Raw genomic sequence first — 20,029 nt, 5'->3', positions numbered from 1 at the left:
GTTTAATGGCACAAAGGCTTTGAAAGCTACACGCTGAAAGCCACACATTAATTCTATCATTTTATAGCCCAGGCCAAGCCATGCAGAATAAAAATGGAACAGAAAGAACCTGATGAAATTGCTGTTCAGAATAAGAAAAATTGAACGTTGAATAGCTCTTTATAAATTGTATACTTCATGTATCAGGAATTAATTACTTTCTCTCCCTTTATAATTTTTTTGTAGATTATCATTCCTGACCACAAGCTTGAGTTTGATTATTTTCTGCAGCGCGCATAATATGGAAGTTTGTTGGCTGCTAGGAAATTGCAAAGTGGTTTGATGGTTGTATTCACTTAGTGAAGCACTGAAATTGAGAATTTGAGTTTGCACCCACCATTTTGCAGCCTGCATGAGAACTCGCCAGAACAGAAACTAGGAAGCATCACTGTAGAAAGTAAGCTTACGGTCTAGTTGCAAAATAAGTGATCATAAAATAAAGCCCTCTCGTTGGCTGCATGGCAGGCCTCATGCAGGCTGGTAAAACATAAAGCTGTCTAACGTTCGATGTGATTCGACCATTTTGCAGCATAATCCTGAGTGTATTAATAGCTACACTAACAACCAATTTTAGATAATCCATACAGATTGTAACATGGCTATTATATGCTTGCTAGACGTGAAGTATATTAATAGACAGGGACCCATTCTCTTCAGACCTAAGAAATATATTCAAACCTTGTGCCTTTTTAGAATTATCTAGGAATTTGGGTTCCCTATTGCTCCTCATAGCTTTATTCTCTAGCAGTGTCCTAGCCAACCAGAGCTGATTTGCAAACCAGTCAGCGCCCTTTCTCCAGTGGTATATGTTGTCATTTACTTTTGAAATTTACCCTTCTTGCATTTATCTTGATGAGTATATGACAAAAATCTTCAACCATATGTCTCTGTTTTCAGGAGAAAGAACAACAGAGAAGCAGTGGCAGACATTTGAAAGGATATTTCAGAATACTCAGCATAGATATATTTCTACCACAATGAAAAGTTCTAAAGGGAGAACCCACCATCCATTGATCATGAAAGAAATTATGGAAAGCATCCATTTCAAGAAAAAGCATATAATTGCACAAAGATGAGTGACAGAATGTTGGTCAGAATGTTGGATAGATATAAATAATGGCAGAGATTAATGAAAAGATTTCATCAGCAGGAAGAAATTTGAGTGAAAACTATCGAGAAATGTGTCTGTACATAAAAAGGAAAAGACAAAAGTGAGTGCTAGCCCTCACAGTGAAAATGGGAAAGACAGTAAATAATAAAGAAATGACAGCTGAAATGAACAAATGTTTTGCTTCTGTTTTCACTATAGAGTTACAAAAAAAAAATTCTAGTCATATCTGTGAATCAGGAGGTGGACGAGAGAGAGGAACTTGGTGAAAGGCCAATCTCTAGGGAAGCAGTACTGAGAAAATTGATGGAGTTGTGGGCTGGCAAGCTTTTGGGTCTCAATCAACTTATTCCTAGGATCTTTAAAGAGATGACTAGTGAGATGGTGGATGCGTTGGTCTTTTTTTTTCCTAAATATTGCTCGATTTTGGAACATTACCATCTATCTGGAAAGTTGCAAATATAATGCCTCTATTCAAAAAGAGACGGAAACCAGGAAACTAGGCTAGTTAGTTTGATGTCTGTTAAAAGAAGATTCTAGCTGGACACAATGTAGGTAATTAGGAAGAGTCAGAGATGATGGGAACTGCAGATGCTGGAGAATCTGAGATAACAAAGTGTGGAGCTGGATGAACACAGCAGGCCAAGCCGCATCTTAGGATCACAAAAGCGTTTGTGCTCCTAAGATGCTGCTTGGCCTGCTGTGTTCATCCAGCTCCACACTTGGTTATCTAGGAAGAGTCAGCATGGTTTTGTGAAAGGAAAATCATATTGAGCTAATTGATTAGGTTATTTGAAGGGGCAGGTAGACAGGATAATGTTTTTGGTACACTTGCCTTTGTTGGCCAGTGCAATGACTGTAGAAGCTGGGAGGTTATGTTGTCGTTATACAGGACATTGGTCAGGCCACTTTTGGAATACTATGTTCAGTTCTGGTCTCCTGCACATGTTGTGAAACTTGTAAGAGTTCAGAAAAGATTTACAAGGATGTTGCCAGGACTGGAGAGTTTAAGCTATGAGGAGACGCTGGAGTTGTTTTCCCTGGAGCATTGGAGGCTGAGGAGTGACTATATAGAGGTTTATATAATCACGAGGGGAGTGGATGGGGTGAATAGCCAAGGTCTTTTCCCCAGGGTAGGGGAGTGCAAAACTAGAGAGCATAAGTTTAAGGTGAGAAGGAAAAGATTCAGAAAAGAACTAAGGGGTATTATTTTCATGCGGATGGTGGTACATGTATGAAATGAGCTGGCTGAGGAAGTGGTGGAAGCTGGTACAATGACGACATTAAAATTTAGAAAGAAGGGTTTAGAGGGATATGGGCCAAGCTGGGGAATAGGATTAGATTAATTTTGGATATCTGGTTGGCAAAGATGAGTTGGACCAAAAGGCCTGTTTCCATGCTGTATATCTCTGACTCTGAGTATTGTAAGCTCTGGATAAAGAGGAGCTTCTAATAATACTGTACATGGGTTTTCACAAAGCTTTTGATACAGTTCCACGTGGAAGTTTTTATGTCAGGTAGAAATTCATGGTGCAGGGAGTAACATAATCATGGATAGAGGACTGTGTGGCTGGCAGAAAACCAGTACGTGCATTAGCGTACCCTTTCCTGATTGGCAGGATGAGATGAGTCTCAAAGAGGTCTGTGCTCGGCTCCTGTTTTTAAAACTCTATGTCACTGATGTAAATGAAGGGAGAGAAAGCACGATAGCTACGTTTGCAGATGACATAACACAGGTGCATATTTTGTGAAGAGGGCATAAGAGGATGTAAACAAATATCAATAGTTTGAGTGAGTGAGCAAAAAATCCGGCAGTTGGAGTATAGTGGAAGCAAGTGAGATATTTGACAAAGGATAAAAAATTAACGAAATACTTTAATGGAGAACAACAGAATTCTATTATGCGGAGCAATCTAGGTGTTCCGGTACATGAGTAACAAAATGTTAGTCTGAAGTTACACCAAGTAATTAAGGAGGCAGTCAGAATGCTGTCCTTTATTCTGAGAGCAATCGAACATAAAAGCAAACATGTTATGTACCAGTTATACAGAGCATTGGTGAGACCACATCTTGAATGCTGTGGCAGCTTTGGTCTCCTTGTTTAAGGAAGGATATAGAGATAATGGGAACTGCAGATGCTGGAGAATTCCAAGATAATAAAATGTGAGGCTGGATGAACACAGCAGGCCAAGCAGCATCTCAGGAGCACAAAAGCTGACGTTTCGGGCCCAGACCCTTCACCTCTCTGGTGAAGGGTCTGGGCCCGAAACGTCAGCTTTTGTGCTCCTGAGATGCTGCTTGGCCTGCTGTGTTCATCCAGCCTCACATTTTATTATTACTAAGGAAGGATATAAATGTGTTGGCAGCATTTCAGAAGAGGTTGAGTAGATTGTTACCTGTGATGAGCGGATTGTTTTATGTGGGCAGGTGGGGCTTGTTTTGAATGGAGTTTAGAAGAGTGAAGGGTGCCTTGATACGTTCAGAATGAGGAGACCCTGTTGAAAAATTAGTCGTCACCCTTTTAAGTCAGAAATGAATAAAATTCTTTTCACTCAGGTTGTGAGACATTGGAATGCTCAGACTCAAAAAAGAGTGGAGGTGGGGTCATGGTGGGTGGACTCTGCTCCAATATAAGTTTCAAAGAGACTTAAGATAGCTGGAAATGTTATTCTGACTATTTCTACTGCTACTGTCAATTCCTACTCATTCCCGGCTCTGTAAGATATATGGCATTGCCCCAGTGTACCTCCTGCATTCCAGATTCTTGTTTTATCTGAATCTATAAATGATGTTTCACTTCTGTGGTTGGGACAGAAATCATTGTACAATGGATTAAACAGTGCCCCCTGCCTAGATGTAAAATTGGACCAATATGTCAGTGCCTGAACCATCTATGAAACAAACCATTCTTCTTGAGAGCAAACTGCAGCTGAATTGCTGCATGTGTTGCTAACACTGCCTTGCATTATAAGTATAAACAGGTTTCATGGATTGCACTGTGCAGTATAATGTTTCCCAAAAGCTGAGAAAATTCTTCTCAATTGCTAATACGATGTTGGATACTGTTTGAATGTAACAACTCCCACTGTTTGGAAAATCTACAGGTCCTTCAAACTATTGACTTGAATATTGTCAGAAATGGAATTTCATTGTAGGATCAAAGAATAGAAATGTAGCATCCCAACAGTGCAGATTGAGGCCATTTGGCCTGTTGAGTCTGTACAAACCCTTTGAAGAGCATCACACTCTATCCCTGTAACCATGCATTTACCATGGCTAATCCACCTAGCCTACACCTCCCTGATCACTGAAGTGGGAATTTCTTTTTGGCATGGTCAATGCGTATTCGCTGCAAGTCTTTGGACTGTTGGAGGAAATCCGTGCAGACACTTGGAGAATGTACAGCTCCACAGAGACAGTTGCCCGTTGCTGAAATCAAACCCAGGTTCTTGATGCTTCGAGGCAGTGCTAACCACTGTGCCACCATGCTTCTGCCATTGTGCACTGTGGTGACGTTGACATTCATGACTAAGGCAAGCTTGTTACCCCTTGTTCGAATGACAATAACTTAACCTTCACACACTCCAACACAAGAATGATGAGATACAGTGACAGGAGAGAAGGAAAGCAGGGAATCTGACACTCCATATCCTTGTAAGACATCCTGCCCCATGTACCCAAAAATCCACAGCAGAAACCCACAACATAGGTTTGTTGACATCATCCTCAAATAGAGACAGTTGATGAAGCCATTTTTTCAAAGCTGAATTGACAGTCTTCTGATGTTTGCTTGGAACCAGTGAAGTTATTTTGGATGACAAGCTCAGGATTTAGGGTATTGTAGATATCCTGCAAGATTTAACCTTGTAGTGTCTGATTTATTTTAGTAGATTTCTCACCTGATTGGTGACCCCTCTTCCCGGCTCCCTGCCCAAAAGCATGACCTCTGATGCCTACACCACCCCCGCACCTATCCATTCCAATGATCAATTCTTGCTCTGCTTCCAATCTTTGACTGTCTTCCATTCCAACGGAGGAGTCAAAACTGCAGGGAAGGGATGGGAAATAAGATCGCAAGAGGTGGAATTTAGATATGGTGGTAAGTGGCCAGAGATCCTATGATGGTCGCAAATGATCAGGTGGTGTGGTGGTGGGGGAAACTTTGTGTGCATATCCATGAAGGCAGTAGGACAGGAGGAAAGGAGATTAAGAAGGTAGATGTGATACTTGCCTTTATTAGTCAAGGCATTAGATACAAGAGCAATGAGATTATAATGGAGCTATATATAAAATTTGTTTGACCACAGCAGCTGTTCTGCATGTAGTTGTCAGCCTAATGTGATAGGAAGGATGTGATTGTTCCAGAGAGGTAAATTCACCAAACTGTTGCCTCCACTGGAGTGCTTCAGCTATGAAGAGAGACTTGATAGACTAGGAGACTTGCATGAGGTGTACAAAGTTACAAAGGCATTAGAAAGGTCCATGGAAAATCCTTTTCCTGCTAACAGAGGGGTCAGTTACCCAGGTCCATTAATTTAAGGTAAAGAGCAGATGGTTTTGAGGGAATTTAAAAAGATGTTTTGTTATTTAGAAGCTGTTGGTTATCAGAACTCACTACTTGAACGAATGGGAACGGCTGGAACCATTTGTTACATTTGCTAACCATTTAGATGATCACTTGAAGTGCCACTGCATGCAAGGTTACTGCCCAAATACTGGAACCTGGGCCTAGACAGATACTTAACGACTGGCATGAGCCTATTTGGCCCAGTAGCCTCTTTCCTCTGTGACTTTATCTTCAAGATTATGGAAGGCAGTTAGAGAATGGGGAACAGGTGTGGGGGTCAGATTGCACGGGCAGGCAAGTCAATAAATGGGATAGAGAGAGAGAGTGAGTAATGTACTTCTTGGCCTACAAGGTGTGATTAATGTGTGTTAACTCTAAGAATTTGTTTTCCTATTAATTGTTAGCAAACCTAAAACTTGATTACTTCACAAATGCCGTGAGTTAAAAACAAAATAAGAACAGGTTTAATAAAAGCAAGTGACCTTTTAGTGACAGACTTGCTTCTTAAAATCAAGTTGACAGTTTGACCACAGCCCATCTACATCCTGAAGATGGGTCCTGACCTGAAACATCGACTTTCCTGCCCCTCTGATGCTGCCTGACCTCCTGTGTTTCTCCAGCTCCATGCTGTATTGAGCCATTTATGTTAAGACTGGAAGTAGATGAGTGGAAGAAGGGTTAGCAATGTAAAACAAATCTTTTTCCTACCCAATCCAAGCCCGTCTGAATTTGGGATTAAAATTAGCTACATCAAAAATCCCAACCAAATAAGTTTATCTGGCAGTCTTGCACTTTTGTGCATCCTATCACATTGTAGCACAGTAGATTTAGCTAAAGCGTCCTTGCAAGAATTGGATACTATCTCAGCAGAAGTAGAGATTTGCAAAGGGGTAGATTGAGTGAGGGAAATGACACACAACAAGTGGGGACCATGAAAGTGAATGTAATGGACACAATGGGGTGGCAGTTTTGACCAGCTCTTGCTCACTCGGCTGTAGGCCAACTGCTGGAAAATAGCGTTAGAATAATAAAATGAGAGGCTGGATGAACACAGCAGGCCAAGCAGCATCTCAGGAGCACAAAAGCTGACGTTTCGGGCCTAGACCCTTCATCAGAGAGGGGGATGGGGAGAGGGAGCTGGAATAAATAGGGAGAGAGGGGGAGGCGGACCGAAGATGGAGAGTAAAGAAGATAGGTGGAGAGGGGAGTATAGGTGGGGAGGTAAGGAGGGGATAGGTCAGTCCAGGGAAGACGGACAGGTCAAGGAGGTGGAATGAGGTTAGTAGGTAGCTGGGGGTGCGGCTTGGTGTGGGAGGAAGGGATGGGTGAGAGGAAGAACCGGTTAGGGAGGCAGAGACAGGTTGGACTGGTTTTGGGATGCAGTGGGTGGGGGGGGGAAGAGCTGGGCTGGTTGTGTGGTGTGGTGGGGGGAGGGGACGAACTAGGCTGGTTTAGGGATGCAGTAGGGGAAGGGGAGATTTTGAAACTGGTGAAGTCCACATTGATACCATATGGCTGCAGGGTTCCCATGCGGAATATGAGTTGCTGTTCCTGCAACCTTCGGGTGGCATCATTGTGGCAGTGCAGGAGGCCCATGATGGACATGTTATCTAGAGAATGGGAGGGGGAGTGGAAATGGTTTGCGACTGGGAGGTGCAGTTGTTTGTTGCGAACTGAGCGGAGGTGTTCTGCAAAGCGGTCTCCAAGCCTCCGCTTTGTTTCCCCAATGTAGAGGAATCCGCACCGGGTACAATGGATGCAGTATACCACATTGGCAGATGTAGAGGAAGCCGCACCGGGTACAATGGATGCAGTATACCACATTGGCAGATGTGGTTATTTTTGGCCAGCAGAGACTTGATGGTCTGAAAGGCTGTAGATCTCTGACCACTGCTTTCCTGAAGTTAGTGCCTTGTTTATAGTGGGACATAGCTTGCCACGTTTCAAAAAGCCAATCCCAATCCAGCTGCCTTACCATTCAATAGAAAATCAGTTCTTTGCAAAGTTTGATCCACAGCTTCATCTTCTCGAAATATTTTGTCATTTTCGTGCAAACATTTTGTAGTTTAAATCTTGAAACAGTGGTTGCAAATAATTGCAATATAGTTGCACTGTGTGACATCAATGCATCGTGATATCATTAGATTTGGAAGCTGTTTTAGACTAGTCATCACATCTTAGTTGTCTAATTCATATCATAGATCCTGACAGTGTGGAAACAGGCCCTTCGGCCCAACATGTTCACAGTGACCCTCTCAACATCCCACCCACACCCATCCCCCGATAACCCCACCTAATCTACAGATCTCAGAACGCTTTGGTCTTTTTAGCATGGCCAGTCCACCTAGCCTGCACATCTTTGGAGTGAATATTTCCGAAGGTGGCCTTCCCTGATAAAGGGGAATCCACAAAAAATGATGGCATTTTTCTGAAAGTATTTTGGAGCCATTTATTTTTCTGACAAATTCAAGGTCTGTTGATGCGAGTTTTGACGAGAACACTATTTTAGAATCAGTCAAATCAAGTATGTCCCATTTTTCCTACAAGTACAAATGCTGCAGCTTCCACTGTTGATAGGCAATGATGAAAACCGAATGGAAAAGCAAAATCCTGAATTGATTTTCTTGCAGGATGCTTAGTGTAATATACGACTTTAAGAAAGCAATTATAGCTTATACACTAGACGCCCAAATCCAAGTCGGTGGTCAAATTGCTATTACCTTTTAGCTGCTCCAAAACACATTACATAAGAAGTTTTTTTTTTGTTTTATGGTCATTAAACAAAATGAGTTGATGGTACAAAGAGAAATGAGCACCACCTCAGAATCAAAGCTTGCTGTTGCTTCATTTTGCTGTACTTGCAGTGCACAACATCAGTACAGATTAAAAACTAAATTGTGTGGCTTTTCACCTTTGTTCTAATGGAGTACTGCAAAATGAGTGGTTTTTGGAAGGAAAGGTATTCATTTACTCTTCGTAACTACAGCCTGTCGGAAGATTGCACAAAACTGTCCAGAAGTACAAAATAGAAGGAAATGAAAATAGCAGTTTCTTTGGCTAGTGTTCAACTGTTAATGCCCTTGGTATATTCTGTTCATAAAACCTGACCTTATTGGAATGAATGGGAAGAAACATCCAGTAATGACTTAAAATGCAGTGGGAAACTGAGGCCACGTACACCAAATACACAGTAAAAGCTGAAATGACATGTTTGAAATGCTCAGCATGTCTGGCACCATTTCTCAAGAAAGATGCAAAGTCCAGGTTTCAAATTGATGACCTATCATCAGAACTGCAAGGCTTTAGAAGTTTATCTGTTTTCACAAACATGTGAGGGCTTGGCGTGCGGGATTAGAATTAGACGGAAAACAGAGGCAGTGAGGATTTGGTGTTGGTGAATAATTCGGGTGAAGGGAAACTGGACTACAATTAAGACATTAAGATAATAAAATGTGAGGCTGGATGAACACAGCAGGCCAAGCAGCATCTCAGGAGCACAAAAGCTGACGTTTCGGGCCTAGACCCTTCATCAGAGAGGGGGATGGGGGGAGGGAACTGGAATAAATAGGGAGAGAGGGGGAGGCGGACCGAAGATGGAGAGTAAAGAAGATAGGTGGAGAGGGTGTAGGTGGGGAGGTAGGGAGGGGATAGGTCAGTCCAGGGAAGACGGACAGGTCAAGGAGGTGGGATGAGGTTAGTAGGTAGCTGGGGGTGCGGCTTGGGGTGGGAGGAAGGGATGGGTGAGAGGAAGAACCGGTTAGGGAGGCAGAGACAGGTTGGACTGGTTTTGGGATGCAGTGGGTGGGGGGGAAGAGCTGGGCTGGTTGTGTGGTGCAGTGGGGGGAGGGGATGAACTAGGCTGGTTTAGGGATGCAGTGGGGGAAGGGGAGATTTTGAAACTGGTGAAGTCCACATTGATACCATATGGCTGCAGGGTTCCCAGGCAGAATATGAGTTGCTGTTCCTGCCTCCCCCCACTGCACCACACAACCAGCCCAGCTCTTCCCCCCCCACCCACTGCATCCCAAAACCAGTCCAACCTGTCTCTGCCTCCCTAACCGGTTCTTCCTCTCACCCATCCCTTCCTCCCACCCCAAGCCGCACCCCCAGCTACCTACTAACCTCATCCCACCTCCTTGACCTGTCCGTCTTCCCTGGACTGACCTATCCCCTCCCTACCTCCCCACCTACACCCTCTCCACCTATCTTCTTTACTCTCCATCTTCGGTCCGCCTCCCCCTCTCTCCCTATTTATTCCAGTTCCCTCCCCCCATCCCCCTCTCTGATGAAGGGTCTAGGCCCGAAACGTCAGCTTTTGTGCTCCTGAGATGCTGCTTGGCCTGCTGTGTTCATCCAGCCTCACATTTTATTATCTTGGAATCTCCAGCATCTGCAGTTCCCATTATCTCTGATACAATTAAGACATGTCACTGGAAACAGCAAAAGTCTTCCTGCAAGAGACAAAGATGACCCTGGCCAACCTGGGGGAAGTTTCAAACTCAGGTTGATTGACTTGGCAGGTAAAGTGGAGGTAGCATTGTCTGGCCGGTTACCAAAAAGAAAGGCAGAGATAAGCGAGGTATGAGCACAACAGTTGGGTTTAGAGGAAATATAATAAGGGCCAGGTATTTAAAGTGGTGAAATGTCCGAATCAAGTGATGTTCTGTTACAGTTGAAGTGACTAGAGCATGAGGTGAGAAAGAAGAAACAAGAGATGGCAGAGAAAGGATTAGGAAAAGGAAATTGAATTATGAAAACAGGAAATGTAAGTGAGAAAATTAGAGTTTGAAGTGCAAGAGAAAAATAAAGCAAGGAAACATAAATACTAGGTGAAAATGACACAGTTGAAATACGAGTTATCAGTGCTGATGCAGGCTGTGATGGGGAGAATCTGAGTCATCAAGTTGGAGTTGAGTTTGGAAGTTGTTTTTTTGCACATGCCCTAACAAAACCCGGCAAAAAGGATATGGCAATGGTCCTCGTTATTGAGAAAATTGATTTGGCAAAACAGGATTGGACATTGCGCATGCACAGTAGATTCGTAGATGAAGCACAAGAAATTTATGTTTACTGTTAGAGGGGACTTCTCAAGATTTGACACGAAAGAAAACTCTTGGCTGCATATGAGTAAGTGCCTGAAGTATATAGGCATCAGTTCTGGAATTTAAATGAACAGCTTGGGTAAACCTATGTTGAATTTGTGAGCTTTAAATGAAGTAATTTTAACCAGTCTGGTAAGAGCAGTAAAGGTGAAATCGCAAATAAAGGTCTTAGGCTACTCACCTAGAGGAATTTAAAACTCTCAATTTCCCATAATAAGAACTCATGTTGAGGATGAAGGGTTGCAACTGCTAGGCAGACAGCAATAATAGTGGACAATTATGAGTTAATCTGTAAAACTAAGATTTTTTTCCATCACTGTCATAAATTAGAGACAGAAAGGGGAAAAGTGAAAGGAAGACAAGTAAGCAACAAAAGGAACAGCTAGGAGAGAGCAAGAACTGTGGATGGTGGAGTCAGAGACAATACAGTGTGGAGCTGGAGGAATGCAGCATCAGAGGAGCAGGAAAGCTGACGGTTCAGGTCGGGATAACAAGGTGTGGGGCTGGATGAATTTCCTCCCTAGGTCATCATCTCAGATCAGAAAGGAAAGTACTGAGGGTGAGGGTAAAAATCAGAACACAAGGATTTTGTTTTCCCTTCAGAGAGTTCAGTGAAAACCGAAGTGTTGGTAAATGAGATGATGGAGAGTCTATCACAGGTCTATTGTACAGGGTGCGACTGGAGTGTCATTTGTGATCTAGCTTCATGGTAATTGGGGTAGTTTAGAAGTCAGCTCTGGATGGAGTTGAGTTACTTCTGGCGGATGATTTGTTGGGAGTCAAACTCATAACTTCATCTATAATCTGAGAAAGCCTGGCAGACGCTAGTGAGACGGAACAGCTTGAGGAACAGGTTCTGGGTACTCTTCAATCGCGTGTGGTGACCAGAGCAATGGCAAAACAAAGTTCATCACCAGAGGTCACAGTAAGATCACAAGCAGCTGTTTGAGTAAAATGAAGATTGATCAAGAGAGGTACATGGCATGTCATCATTAATTGAGGCTCTGATCCAGAGTCTACAAAGTTAGCAAAGACAACTCACACTAAAGCTGAGTCTGAAAAGGTTGCAGAGTGCTATTTTATCAAAAACAGAGCTTTGATGAGGAAATGGAGGCAGCCTCCCAGAACAGATGGTTATTCATCAAATGATGGTATCGGCTAGATATCATAAGTAAATATGAATAGTACACGAAGTTCCTATAGCGGTATATTCCTGTATGGAAAACACTGTCATCGATAAACAGGAACATGAACAAGACTCCATAAGTTTTGTGCAGTTACATAAAACATGTCAGACATGTTAGATGCTAGGAACACCTCAATATGTAATCAGCCCAATACCTTGAATACCTGTACGAGTTTTTGAGGATTCATTTAATCGATTGTGAGTGAATTGTGCAGGACAAAAGTAGGACATCAGTGCATCTGCAAATTGTGGATGTGATGATTCGCTACCCACAGGTCATTCCTTTAAAGGTGATTTCTGCGAGGGTAATCGTGAAAATGTAAACACGGTCTTGTTTTTAAGATCTCATTCTGGATGCCCAACTGAGATATCATCTGATATCAGGGTTCTAACTTGCTGTACAAATTTTTTCAGGAAATCATTAATAATTTAGAAGTAAACCAATATGAATTGAATAGTGTTGGGTCTCGGCCCGAAACGTCAGCTTTTGTGCTCCTGAGATGCTGCTTGGCCTTCTGTGTTCATCCAGCTTCACACTTTGTCATCTTGGATTCTCCTGCATCTGCAGTTCCCATTATCTCTGAAGTGAATAGCGTGTCAGCCACAGGGAGTTTTGGAGAGGTGTCATCAAATTCTTAAAAGTATCATTATGATATCCTGTTATGAATGCTCACAGGATTGGGGCAGAAGATTAGGCTTTATTATTTGCAACAAGAGATTCTCTAAATGAATCACGGGATTTAGCCCATTTGAAGTGGTTTATGGCCAAGAAATTAGATGAATGGATAGGGGTGAAATTCTTAAGTAAGGATTATGAATCTACATTGCTGGATTACGTGTCCATCTTTCTAGACAGACTCTCAGGAGCATTTCGGGTCGGGCAGGAACATTTAAGGATTCACAGGCAAAAACGAAAGAATGTCCAGATAAGCATTTACGAACTAGTGTGTTTCAGGTAGGAGATGACCACATTGATAAGTTTGGCAGTGCCTTGTTCCTTTCTCTGATTGGCACTTGCCTTTCAATAGCACATTTACGTTAAGGGTAAAAAACAATTCCTGCTTTTGTTAGGTAAATGTGTTATGCTAATGTTGTGTGACACCATTAAAGAACACTGCAGCCACATTGCAAAGTATGAATCAAGCTAGAGTTTGTAACTATGTAATGTATTCACATTATGTTGTAGTTTATAGTAGCACTTAGGAAGAGCATTTAAGACCAGTTGAAGCCATGTTTAAGCAACTATGCTTGCCTGAGTTAATGATAAATTTAATAAAGAGTGAATTTTCAAAAACAAGTGTGATTTATGCAGGATGTGTGGTTGGACAAGGACAGGGAAATTAAAGGATTTAATGGAATTCATGATTCCTGAAACTAAATGAGAAGACATGAAATTTTTAGGAATGCATTGATTTTATTGGAAATTTGTGTGTAATTTTGCTGTGATAGCCATACAGTTAACAAATTTGTTAAGAGATAAAGCAAAGCTTCATGATCAGAAGAATATCAAATAGTGTTTGAGAAGCTGAAGTTAATCTAAATAAATGAACCATTATTTGCCACCCCTGATTTTTCCAGATTGTTCAAAATTGCATTTGAGTTAGGGCTTTGTGGGTCAATGCCATCTTGTTACAAATGAGTCAGGAGAACAAAGCCAGTGGGATACTTTTCCATGAAACTTGTGACAATGCTGTGACTTTAAGAGGTGTGTTTTCTTCTGGTTTCTTTTAGAAAGAGATCTGGGGAACAGGCGCTGAGCAATTTGAGAAGATAAGCAACTTGTAAAGCCTTGGGGTTTTTTTTTCCCCCTAAAAGTTGGAACAATAGAAACATCCTGAGTGGGTGTGGTCAAGCTCCCACCCACAGAACCAGGGATTTTAGGTTTTTCAGTAGCTGAAACTGTTGTGGTTGTGAAAAGCTATAACATCTTTCTTTGCTACAGCTGAAAGTGGCAGTTTTCTTTCCATCAGCATTGTTTTCTGATGTTCTTTCCTCCTGGATTGGAGAACTGCATGTGAGGCAGTCTGTGTTCTGAATTTGCCTTTTGCCAAGGGTGAGTTTATGGAATGTTGCTATTTTGGAACAGTTAATTAGTAACAGCTCCTCTACCTATCGTTCTGTTAAGTTTTCCATTAGATTTAAGTTATTAAAATTCTTTTTGTTTTGTATTTTAACTACAATGGATGAATAAATTGTGTTTTACTTTAAATTGGTAGTTTGACCAATCAAATTGCATTTGCAAGCAATGCCTTACATTTGTCATTAAAACATGAGAAAGTTAGTGTCTAGACAATCTTATAAAGAGCTTGATGAGGTTTAGTCTGGGCCATAACAAAGTAAGCCAGTAACAGAAGTAATATTCCACCACGCACAAAGAGACTTGGGGATTGTTGACAGCTCTTCAGCATTTTGATGTCTGTATTTTCCAGATACATGGAAACAAGGAAACACCAATTTATACTGAAAGGAATCCATAGCGTTCAATGTAAAGATTAAAAATCAGAATGCATTACTATTCAGATACAGCTTTTTGGTGCAACCATTTAAAGTCAAAAGCCTGTTCTTATTCATGACAAAGATAATATGCTTGGGGTTACATTATCCTGAATGTTAGATGAGGTTAAAATTTAGGAAATTACTTGACATTGAACAGCAGAGTCAGGAGCTTTGCAGATTTACTGCTGGGTCAGACAACATTGTAGGCTTCTTTCTCCATTTGAATCCCTCCCCATCTGGTCACTGCCACTGACTTTGTCTGTCTTTCTCCTTTTTTTAAAAAAAAAGTACCATTGCTTTGATCCTTTTTTTCCTCCCTAAAGTTGCCAAACAATGCAACAGCTCATAAGACAATAATTGCTGCTCTTAGAATTAGAGGAAATGAGCTTCAACACTGAAAATACGTCAAAAAAAAAAGGAGCAGCTCTTACAGCCACAATGTTTTCCCATCCTCCATTTCAGAATCTTCAGACTGTTTAGATCATATGGAATGCCAGGAGAGCAAACCACTTGGATACAGAGCTAGTTCGAAGGTATAAACAGAGGGTGGTTGTGGAGGGCTGTTTTTCAGACTGGAGGCCTGTGACTAGCAGTGGGCCACAAGAATCCGTGCTGGGTTCACTGCTTTTTGTCACTTATATCAATGATTTGGATATGAACATAGGAGGTGTGGTTCGCTAAGTTTGTGGATGACTGCAAAATTGGAGGTTGTTGGACGGCGAAGAATGTTACCTCGAGTATGACGGGATTCTGATCATACGGACCATTGGGTTGAGGAATGTCAGATGGAGTTTAGTTTAAATAAATGCGAGGTGCAGCAATTTTTGGAAATGCAAATCAGGGCAGGAGTTATACACTGAATGGTAAGGCCCTGGGGAGTGTTGCTGAGTAAAGAGATCATGGAGTGTAGGTTCATAGTTCCTTCAAAGTGGAGTCGCAGCTAGAAATTGGTGAATGAAGAAGGGGTTTGTTATGCTTGCCTTTATTGGTCAGTGCATTGAGTGTAGGAGTTGGGAGGTCACGTTGTGGCTGTACAGGGCATTGGTTACGTCATTATCAGAACACTGCTTTCAGTTCAGGTCGCCCTCCTGTTGTGAAACATGAAAGAGTTCAGAAAGGATTTATAAGGATGTTGCCAGGTTTGGAGAATTTGAGCTACAGGGAGAGGCTGTATATGCTGGAGTTATTTTCCCTGGAGTGTTAGACGCTGAGAGATGACCTTATAGGGATTTATAAAATAATAAGGGGCCATGGACAGAGTAAATAGACAAGCTCTTTCCCCTTGGGTGGGGAGTTCAGAACTAGAGGACGTAGGTTTAAGGTGAGAGGGGCAAGATTTAAAAGGGATCTAAGGGGCAACTTTTTCGCACAGAGGGTGATGCCAAAGGAAGTGGTAGAAGCTAACACGATAAAAGTTTAACAGGCATCTGGACGGATATATAAATCGGAAGGGTTTCGAGGAATATTGGACAAATGCTGGAAAATGGGACTGGATTTATCTAGAAATCTGGATGTCATGCACACATTAGACTGAAGGGTCTGCTTCCATGCTCTTCATCTCTTATGAGTCTAAACTGAAAGATTTGCATAAATACAAGGGGAGAAAGAAGAACGAATGGGATGAAGTCTAATATTATTCTATAACGGAAAATGGGGTTTCATTTTTCTCAAAGATGGAGACCTGAGATTTGTGTCTTTTTATGTGTGACCTTAAAAACTCTGGACTGCAAGGAGAAAGGGCTGTTTTTATAAACCAGGATTTACTAGGATGGCTGCATGATTTCACAACAAGGATTTCAATGCACACTGTGAACTCAATATTTTGTGGCCATGTGCAGTTGATCAGGAGCCAAAGAGTTGCTTCTGAGTGAAGCTGATTGGTTATCAGCTAACTAAGCAGTTTGCAACGATAATCGGGTCCTGAGACGCAGAGAGGGAGGGAAAGACAGAGACAAGTGTGTTGTTGTTGGCAGAAGCTGCCTGTTCTCTGCAGTAAAAATTGGTTTTAGACTGGTTACTGTTTCTGCAGTAGTTGCTTGGTTGTGATTTTTGAATTGATAAATCAGATGTTTTCCAAGTGAATTAGTTGCTCTATTTCATTCAAACCACTGGAACAAGAGAAAGACCGCCAAAAACCAAGAGCTTGGTTAAATGAAGAAGGATGATCTCAGCATGAGAAACAGGTAGCAAAGACTGACATTTTTCTTAAGATCTCCATTTCTCATCTACTTGTTTTTCTGTTAGTTTGTTTCTAAGGAGGAGCATGTAAGGGGATTAGAGTTTCACTTAGTAATGTTATGAGTCAATGATTTATATCTGTTTACTACAAGTGTAATTATTTTCTAGAAATTTCTTGTTTAGTACTGAAACCTGTTCAGTGCTTTCTAACAGCCTTGGTCTGAAAGTCAGGTAAATTGGGGTATTGTTTGTATCTTAAAAAAGACTGTTTGGTACGGCCCCAGGAATAGTGTGTCTCAGTTTACAGCACACTACCCCAATAGATTATAACTGTACAGAGGCAAGGAAATTGGGGTTAATGGAGAAAAGAACAAAAGGGTATATTTGAAATTGTGTGAGGTAATAAAATCACAAAAAGAATGGTAATGCAAGGCAACACAGGATGGAAAAAGTTAGAGAATCAAAAACTGAGGCTGTAAAGTTGCAAGGTGTGAACTTATAGATATGTTTCTTAAAATTCCATGGAACTTCATTCATGTAAGAGGCCAAGGACAGAGATGTTCAAGTTCACATGAGAATTAAAATCATAAATACTGAAAACATGGTCATTCTTGTGAATTGAATAAAGGTGTTCAACAAAGCAATCTCCCAGTCTCTAGTTTGTCTCCTCAAAATGGACGAGACTGCATCATGAATGGCAAATGCAGCATACTGTCTAGCACAAGGACACAGAAGTTGCTGCTTCTCCTTGAGTGTTTGAGTAATGGGAAAAGAGATGAAAGGGTAGATGTTGCATCAATTAACGCATATGCACAGCTTGCACTTAGGCTTTACACCTTGGAATATAAATTGTATGGAGTAATGAAAGAACCCATTGGGAATATTAGCAGGAAGCCAGGAAAGTCAGATTAATGTTTCAGTCGTCAAAAGCCCTGGAAACTGCTCATCCCTGTATACAATCATTACTAGGCTAGTGATGCCTATCATGCCTTGACCGCATTCATTTGATGGTCAAAGGCTATATACCCAAAGAACAGGCACCCCATTGCCCAACTTGTTTAATTTAGAGAATTTAGCACCTGATGTGCATTTGACCAACTCTTGGAACAACACCGTGACAGTAACTAATAGCATTTTTTTTATTTAGGATATTAACTGAAAGATAAATATTGGCCAAGACACTTGTGTAACTTCATTGGTTGTCTTCAAAATAACATCATGGCCATGCGTTTTTTACATTCATAACAGCGGGCAAATAGGGCCCTTCATTTAGATATTTCATCCAGAACTTGGTACCTCTGTCCGTGTCGCCATTCCTCCGTACTGCGCTGGACTGTCAGCTTTTGAGTTTTGTGCTGCAGCCTCGGAGTGGTTTGAACCTAGAAGCTTGTAATTTTGAGGTGAGTATGTCATGGTTGCCACGTTTATTTTATCCCTTCAACGATATGTGTGCCATTTGCTAGGCCGGCGTTTATCACTCATCCCTGACTGCACTGGAGAAGGTGATGGTTAGCTGCCTTCTTGACCCGCTGCAATTCTGGGAGTGTAGGGACGCTCGGAGCTTTTAAGATGGGAGTTCCAGAATTTTGACCTAGCAGCACTGAAGGAATGATATGCTTCTAAATCAGAAAGGACGTGGTTTGGAGGTGAACTTGGGTGGTGTTCCCATACATCTACTGCTTCTGTCCTTCTAGGCGTTTTTAAACTTTGGGTAATCTTTATTTATTTTGCCACGACCAACATCTAAACAATCCATTTATAAGCTTGCCAAATGAACTTAAATGCATTCCAAATGAAGCAGTTTTCATAGTTTGTATTATCAAGCAGCACAGTTTTAAATGGAGTGGGTCCCAACAGTTAACCTCTGTTTCTGCTTTTTAGGTTTGTCGCGTGGCCTATGAGATAATGCAAACGTTACACCCAGATGCTTCAGCCAATTTCCGTTCTCTGGACGACATCTATTACTTTGGTGGGCAAAATGCGCACAATCAGATTGCAATTTACCCGCACAAACCACAGACTCCAGAAGAAATTGTGCTGGAGCCAGGAGATCTGATTGGCGTAGCGGGCAACCATTGGGATGGTTATTCCAAAGGTATCAATCGAAGAAATGGACGAACAGGACTGTACCCGTCTTACAAAGTGAAGGAAAACATTGAGACTGTTAAATACCCAACCTATCCAGAGGCTGACAATGAGAAGCCGCAGTAGCTACAATGACAGTCCACAGCCTCAGTGAATGTATCTTGCCGTAGATCTGAAATCCAGCCAACTTTTCATTTGAAACTCTATGGTCTCTGCAGATGCATCTGTCTCCTTCCATTGTCCTGCTGTTGATCGTGTTTGGTTGTCTGCCATTAAGTCACTGTAATCCACAGTGATTGACACTGCGCCATTGTGCGGATTAGAGCATGAGCAAATGTGTGTTCGATCATGGTGCCAACACTCTTTGACCTTTGAACCTTTTGGAAGAATCACACCCAGCATTAGTACTGAGGTGTTTTGAACTCTGACCTAGAACAGAGGTTGAACATTGCAAACACAAAATTTGATCAGAAAGACTTACCCTATTCTATGACCTTTCTGAAGCCCTCACAAGAGAATTGATAGAGTACATTCTTCTCCTTTCCAAAGATAGTCAAAGGAAGGAAGAGTCTGAATAATCCAGTGCACATCCGCATTTCACAGATTTTTGTAACAGCAAAATCATGGACAGAAACTTTAATACATGATGTTTCCAGACATTGTCTTTGATAACAAAAACAAATAAACAAAAATGAAACCAGTCAATACAGTGTTTTTAATCTTTAGTGGTGGCATGTTAGGTGTGGTGATATTTAACTCCAATGTTAAAATGGAAAATATCTTACGATGTGTGGTCCCCAGTATTTCAGCTTCTTGGTTTTCAAAAGCTCTATGCTGATCAGCTCACCATGCTGAACATTGCTATTTTTATCTGTTGTTTTTATATTAGTAAGTCCAGCATTATCTGACTGCAAGAATATCAACTTCGTTTTACAAAATCATAGTGAAATTTAAAACAATCTATTGAATCATTTACGGTGAATTATTATGTGGATGTCTTTGTTTTCACCTCTGGCAGAGTCAGCATTTCTTTTGGTATTCTTTCTATTTTCTGGTTAAAGAGAATGCAAAATTAGCCCCAAGATCTGCTTTCCCCCGGATGCTGGTTTTAAGGGTATTTACCAACCGATTCTGGTTGTAGAGCACTGTTTTTCTCCAGAAAGCATTTTCTTGAGCGTGAGCCGTGCTGTTGGCTTTTTTGCCAGCTACCTGATCGCATTGCCGCCTGTAGTTGCAGCAGAGGTGAATGGATTATGATCAAGAGCAGC

At 41.6% G+C, this 20,029-nt stretch overlaps 1 protein-coding gene across 24 annotated transcripts in view; it reads left to right on the top strand.

Annotated features, from left to right (window-relative positions):
- LOC125455632 (alpha-(1,6)-fucosyltransferase) overlaps positions 1-19,466 on the top strand; it is a 658,909-nt gene extending 639,443 nt beyond the window's left edge. For 22 of the 24 annotated variants that reach the window (XM_059649250.1, XM_048537870.1, XM_059649243.1 and 19 more), the window contains one exon: positions 18,558-19,466. In XM_059649250.1, the coding sequence (XP_059505233.1) occupies positions 18,558-18,887 (330 nt within the window). In that variant the 3' untranslated portion in view covers positions 18,888-19,466. The other 2 variants (XM_059649254.1, XM_059649252.1) reach the window with 2 other exon arrangements.
- The last annotated feature ends 563 nt before the right edge of the window (positions 19,467-20,029 follow it).

This window comes from Stegostoma tigrinum, chromosome 10 (assembly GCF_030684315.1).
Source record: "Stegostoma tigrinum isolate sSteTig4 chromosome 10, sSteTig4.hap1, whole genome shotgun sequence".
NCBI lineage: Eukaryota > Metazoa > Chordata > Chondrichthyes > Orectolobiformes > Stegostomatidae > Stegostoma > Stegostoma tigrinum.
This window is presented reverse-complemented; position numbering and strand designations above follow the sequence as displayed.